Source organism: Fusarium graminearum, chromosome 3 (assembly GCF_000240135.3).
Source record: "Fusarium graminearum PH-1 chromosome 3, whole genome shotgun sequence".
Classification (NCBI taxonomy): domain Eukaryota; kingdom Fungi; phylum Ascomycota; class Sordariomycetes; order Hypocreales; family Nectriaceae; genus Fusarium; species Fusarium graminearum.
Window position 1 is genome coordinate 5,153,166 of NC_026476.1, and position 6,792 is coordinate 5,159,957.

Here is a 6,792-nt window from a genome sequence, read left to right on the forward strand (position 1 = left end):
TCGAGGTAGTAATTAGGTACGATGTTTTTCAAGAACATTGACTTGAGGATGTTGAAGATTGACGTATGTTTGTGTTTTGGTGGAGGAGAAAAGAGTCGAGTCGAGTTGAGTAAGAAAAGACGAGACGAGAATGGATAGTCTGGGCGTGGGAAACTCGGGCTCGGCGCCAAGAGAGATCAGACAGAATAGCGCATTCACAAGTGAAAGGTACCTGGGTCCTTCTGGGGCGATGACGATGTACTAGAGAGAAGAGGTGCAAGCGTGGGGTCTCGTGATTAATGCGATGCGATGCGACAACTGTCTGGTATAGTCTGGTATGTTCTGTTGTTGTTGTGTTGTTGTGTTGTTGTTGGTTTGCTGATTGATGCTAGGTACTAATGCTGATGCGATGCTGATGCTTATGCTCACGCGGGGCAGAAGGGGAAAAAGGCGAAGGGGTTCCTTTCCTCACAGACTACCTAATCAGGCTAACGTTAAGGGTTCCTATCTGCTGTCCCAAGGTCCAAAAGGTGGTCAGTTGATTGGATTGGATACAGAGTTTCCCAGCAGCTGAAAACGGAGTGCACGGGCGTCCTTTGAAGCTGAAGGCGGGGGAACAAGAGATGGGATAGGGCAAGATAGAGAGGCAGAAGGATGTCTTTTTGAGCTGAAGAGATGGAGAAGATGAAGATGAAGAGTCGTTTATATCTCTTTCTCTGCTTCTGTTTGGCGCGCGCGGCAGAATGATATAAGAAGGCGAGGCCAGCAGACGGATTGAAGAGACAAAAGCAATGAGAGGCCGGGACAAGGGGAGGGGGTGAGGGGTGTAGACCGCAAGTATGTACTGAACAGGACAGGGCAGGGCAGTTGATTTATTATTATTCCCTGGCCAGCGGCTTAAAATGTTCGAGACAAATCGCGGCAGCTGTTTCCTATTAGAGGGATGGTGATAGGAATGAATTCAGTAGTAGGTATTCGAATGTCGGTGTCAGAAAAGAAGCGATATTGGATGATTAGGATTGATTGATGCTGAGAAATGCGGAGAAGAGGACCCTTGGAACAAGCAAGCAAAGAGTAACGGAGTGCTGGTTTAATGGGTGAAGAGTCCTGTCTGTCTTGGGTTGGACTGGACTGGACTGAGGAACAGGAGGAAGAGAGAGTGAAGCTCGAGTTCACAAAGATGATGATGATGCCGTCTAATCTATAATCGAGGGGACATGGGTCCGTCTTTAAATCATATACTCCCAAAAACTCTACCACTGAATACTGCATACCTTGGTATTTCTTCGAAGCTCTATTAGCTGTTGTGATGCCCCGGAACTATCAAACAGCTCTCAGTTGGCAATGGAGGCTCAGCGCTAGAAACAGGACCCAAAGCGGAAACATGGCCGACAATGGGGAAATCGCTGGTGCATCTCAACGACCACTACGGAGATGTTCGAGTGCGCTACAGCACGAGATGCATCCGTCTTGGCAATATTTCTCGCACACCGTCTCTAATTGAGGAAGCGACAGATACACAGCCTTTCCTTATTAGCTAAACAGCTAACTCGCGATAATCCGTTTCAGTGATGCTATCATCATATTCAGAATTGCCGTCGCTCAACTCAAACTAGGCTATGCCAGTCTTACAGGGATCACAAATCGACCCGACTGAATGGACCCCCGGCTTAGAAATGCCGAATACTCTGGGCCATTTTTTTCATCATGCCCTGTTTCTCCCAATCTGATGATCCATCAGCCAAGTCTTTACTTACGCGTCGTGCGTCTTCTTGGCCCATGTAATAGGTAGTTGTTAACAACCAGTTCATTACTCGTTTGCTCAGACATCAAAGGGCAGGCAGTTCCTTGAACTCAGCCCATGACCAACCATTTTGAGTTGGGATTAAGATTGCGGCTCTTGATTGCTTTTCTTGGACCAATATGTGATTATCTCCGACATGGTGGCTTTATCAGAAACCATCAATCGTTACGTTTTGGTGAGACCGCTTTATATGTCACCCTGGAAATCAACAAAGAGGATATGTGATGTCGGACACGAATGCCACATTCGTCTTTACTTTGAGATACCAAATGTGATCATGACACGATAGTCTAGATGCCATAGATGCAATACGCTTTGGGATACACCCCGTTCACCGTCAACTCTCAACTCTATTGCGTAGGTAGTATCTATCTGCAAACGCTCGGTCCCAACTTACAACAGTCTTCAATCCCATCCAATTAATTGTCCGACTCGACGAACCCCTCAAACGTCATTAACGCAGTCCTGGCAGTACAAGGCCCCTGTCAGGCTGAGCCGGCGCCGAACCCGGTGCAACGGCGATCCCCGATGCAGACTCGGTTCGGACCCAGTGGACGAGGTTCACAAGTTCGTTCGGCTGTTATAGAAACCCCATTATTCAACACATGACAAAGTAAGTGAACGGACAATCCTGCATGTGCTTTCATGTATCTCCTCCCAGTCACTCACTGCCCTGTAACCCATAATAATACCCAAGCCATGTTTAAGCCATCATATCTTCCACCAAACGCAACGAAGTACAAGAGGGGGGATTTAAAACACTTACCTATAGAAGCGTTTATATACAGCCAGGACTTGGGCCAGAACATGTCAAATCAAAGCAAGGGACCCTTCCAACGTGATACAACACAACACAACACCCATCAAACTAGACTAAAAAATATCCGTTATCACGATCTCATACCTCGAAAAAGAAAGAAAAACAACAAATGGTTGAAATTACCCGACAGCCCGCCCCGCCCTACGGCACGAAGATCATCCTATCTGGGTTTAGCAGACGGACAAGCCGACAGCTGAGAGAACGACACCGTGACCAATTAGAACACTATGTTGCTCAGCCGCCTGGAGCTGAGCGGGGATTGAGGCTTGAAAGGAGCTTGGGCCTCATTCAGGGTCTTTTCTTCCATTCGTTGGAGGTTGAGGGATACATGCCAAAATGCGAAGGCCTCATCATAGATGTGTATGTGTTTTACCGCTGCGCTGGGCCTGATATTGATGTTTGATATTGATATCCATACCTTAATCTTCGGTACACTAACAGCTGTCATCCAATTTGTCGGGACATGAATTCGAGACTAGTTACTGCAGCTTACATCCACGGCATCTGGTGGTTCTTACATTGCCTTTTGCTTTCTTTATCTCCAGTTGCTAAATGGACAAGACAATCACATCACTATTCACATATCAACCCTCCCAACCAACACATTCCCTCCTCCCTCGTATCATCTCCGACAGCCTCAAAACTAACGATTTTCCTCAATCAAAAACCCTCAAAAGCCTCCGGATGTCCACTACCAAACAAGAAGCCTTCTCCGTGGCTCTATTCGTTGGGCTTGACTATGCCACGCGGGTCTCAGTCCTAAAGAAGATAGCTCTAATGCAGCCACGCGAGCCACAGACACCACCCAACTACCTAGCCCCCCATATTCTATCCCTAACCGAGCAACATCAGTCGAGCTTGGCCTCGCTAGTGATGGCTACCAGCACTAGATAACCGTACCCGTGCCCTACCCGTTGAGCTGGAACGCTGCAGGAAGCTATGCTCCGCGTCTGGTCTCCCTGTGCCTCTTCCACCTGTCCACCATATCTCCTACGCCATGACTTGAACGTTGTCTCGTCTCGGCTTTGTCTCAGCCACCTCTTCTGCCCTGCAGGAATATCACGTTGTGTCGGCGCCTGATATCCTGAGCAAGATCGGCCAACAGGTACGTATGTTCGTACGCACAAAGAACGAGTGCCCTGCATGGCAACATGGTTTCCGAGCACCCGTTCTCGAATTTTCCTGAGTCAATGTCCCAGATCCGAGATTATGGTCCCTGGAATTTGTGTGCGAACCCGAACAACAGATTGGGACTGTTTTCGTCGTCTTTTCAAAAGCCAGCCTCCATTTCTTGAACCCCTTGATGACTTGTCAACTTCAAGGGAAGCAAAAACTGGCCTCACTTGCCATTCAAGTACAAGTCTTATAGATGGGAGCAACTATACATCTCATTAATCAACTCTAAATCTACCCGGAATGATCGTCTTGCCATCCAACAATGCCAAGATGAACCACAAAATTCCTGCTGGAAATACATGCCAATACGTATATGAACAACCACCATGAGAGGGAGGTGACGGCTATATTTGCTACCCCTTGACTTCTCCAGAGCTACACACCAATGCCTCCTCCAAAGCTTTAATGTGGGTGTGTATGCGAAAATCTTGCGTCTCCAAAGCAAGGCCACCATTGAAGTGAGATCAAGTATCAGCCATCTTGACGTCTCCATCACTGTTGTCATCTTTCCTCATCTGATAAGCCATCATCCCCCATACTAGCTTCATTGCAGCTAGACGTTCTACCGTGTCAAATAGATCGTACCAGGGACTCCTCCATGCCTCAACCTTGCCCCAACTACGCCGGCCTGTTTCTGGCTCGCGTGCCCCATCCAGAACTTCAAGCAGTCGGTTTGGTACTCTGACACGGAGAATTGAGACATGGTGAAACAAAGAGCTCACCACAAAGATATCGTCGTAGTCAGCCCCCTTAACTCTTCCGATGGCCTCATACTGAGCCTTCTTATCCCATGTTGCCGCAGGAGGTCGAATCATGCGGTAGTTGTCATAGATGCTCATGTTCTTGCGAGCTTTCTTGGCGAGTGGCATAGGCAGACCGTTTTCGTCGCTGGGTTTCGCGTCTTTATCGCCTTGCACGGAATCCTTCTCAATCTCACGTCCGATAGGGCCTCCAGAGCCACCTCCCCATCGCTTCTCGGTTGTCCACCACTCTCCCTCACCAAAACGCTTCTCCGTCTTTCCTTCACGTGCACGATGCTGAGCCGTGATGAGAGCTGCTACGATTTCTCGAGCGAGGTCAAGTGACTGTGCCATTTCGGGGTCGGGCTGAGTAAAGTCAGTTGTCCCTCTGGCACTGACGGCAGCTACAGGTCCGTGGATTACACCAGCGCGAGCGGCCTCGCGGGTAGTCGGGCTCTGGAACACAAAGAGACAGCCAGAGGGGCAGAATGATTTGCGAGATCCAGATCCTTGTGGCGAGCTGAAGTGAAGTCGAGGTTCAGTTCGACTGGGTGAGACGTTGCATCCAAAATCATAGGCAACAAGTTTGACGAAAGCTGTCATGAGATTGTTGCGATATTCAAGTGGCATTGACGACCCGGCACTGGTTCTGAAGAAGCTAGAATTATCGTCTAACTTGGGGCCCACAGGTTTTTCACCCTCCGAGTTTGTGGTTCCATCAGACGATGTGCCTTCGGCAGGTGCTTCAGGCGAAGGGGGAAGTGGTGGCGGCTGAGTAGGATCGTCCCAGAAAGAAGTAAATGCTTCGAGGCAGCGGAAAAACTCATACGCATTCCCTAGTCGAGCCTGAGTCTTTCCTTTGGGCGCCGGGAGCCTTCTGACAGTTCGAAAGGCATCTTCGTTGACACTGGACAGTTCCTTCTTTCGTTCCATATAAACATGACATCCAGGGGAAAGGTTGCCGTTCTTTAAGGGCTTTCGAGTAGATTGATTCTTCTCCTGGGCCTCATCCGGTGTCAGTTTGTCCCAATCGTCAAAATCAGGGATGTATGACGGATCAGGAATGAGGTCAACAGGCTTAGCATCGAGGTTCAGGTTCAGGCCGATGGCAGAGAACCCGAGAGGACCGAGAGCAGCAGTTGATCGCCCCGTGTTCCGGAGGAGGGCAGAAAGCGCAACAGCATCATCAACGGGGTCATCATCGTGAGCAAAGGGTTGGAAACGAGGAAGAGTAACATGCGTAGGAGGCGGGACGTCCTTGGGGTCTACCTTGCTCTTGGCTGGGATGCCGGCTGAAGAGAGAATGACAAAGTTTAGCCAGGAGCTTTCTAGGTGGAGGAAGCTTGCAGGGGAGTTGCCGTAACTGTGGGGGAGGGGCAGACGCAGGTGAGGTAGGCCAGAGAAATGAAGTGAGGGGGTGTTGAGGTGTTTTGCGAGCATGGGAGACTCAGGGGATGCCAATGAGAAGGCAACGAGAGGTTTCGATCAAGGAGAGATCAAACTGACTTACCAAAGGTGGTGAAGTTGCCAAACATGACAGCTGAAGTGGTTGCAGTGGCGCGACTAAGCAATGTAGGTAATGTAAGGTACCAGACCGCTACAGGAAATGCTAAAGGAGCGGACAGCGTCAGTCAGCATAGATCCAGCTTATTCCATCTCGTATACGAGGAGACTCACATGGTAATGAGCTGCTGCAACTGTTTGTGATGACAGGTAGCTTGACTAGTAAATTGTCTCAAAAATGAATGATAAGACAGGCAGGCTGGCTTGGCTGCTGAACGACGAGAGGTGAGGAGTGGGCGAGGCAATCTTGTGATGGAGGGAAGCTGTACTAATAATGAAGAGCTACAAAAAAGGATGCATCTGCTGAGCAGAGAGTAATAATAAAAAGAAAACGGTTCTATCAAAATGTCATTAAACAAAAAACTTTTGTACAAACGCGATAGCAGAAGCGGTCGTTGTTTTAGGGGAAATGATAAGAGTGAGTTAATTGAATGTGTTGGAACTGGAAGCTTCAAAAGTTTTGGCTAACGGTCAGTGCCAAGATCGGCTCGGTCCATTTAGATGCGGGAACAGCCGCCAGCAAGAACCACGAACAACAACGAGTAAAGGCAATCACAGCACATGATAGAGCGAATTATGGATCTCAATTCAAACCAACAAACGTCTAACCTACACCAAAGGTTGCCCTCGATTATTATTATTTCTGCTAGAACAATGACAACAAATGGCTTCTTCATGATCTGAGCTCATGACACTCTTGTGTTTGGCCG

General features: G+C 48.7%; 1 protein-coding gene across 1 annotated transcript; it reads right to left on the minus strand.

Annotated features, from left to right (window-relative positions):
* Nucleotides 1-4,243: 4,243 nt before the first annotated feature.
* FGSG_06366 (uncharacterized protein) lies at nucleotides 4,244-6,458 on the minus strand (the record flags this gene model as incomplete). Its single annotated transcript, XM_011326726.1, has 3 exons — nucleotides 6,197-6,458; nucleotides 6,030-6,128; nucleotides 4,244-5,811 (listed from the first exon to the last, which is right to left on the minus strand). The coding sequence occupies exons 2-3, from the start codon at nucleotides 6,052-6,054 to the stop codon at nucleotides 4,244-4,246; spliced, it is 1,593 nt and encodes a 530-aa protein (XP_011325028.1). The 5' UTR covers nucleotides 6,055-6,128; nucleotides 6,197-6,458.
* Between the last annotated feature and the right edge of the window lie 334 nt (nucleotides 6,459-6,792).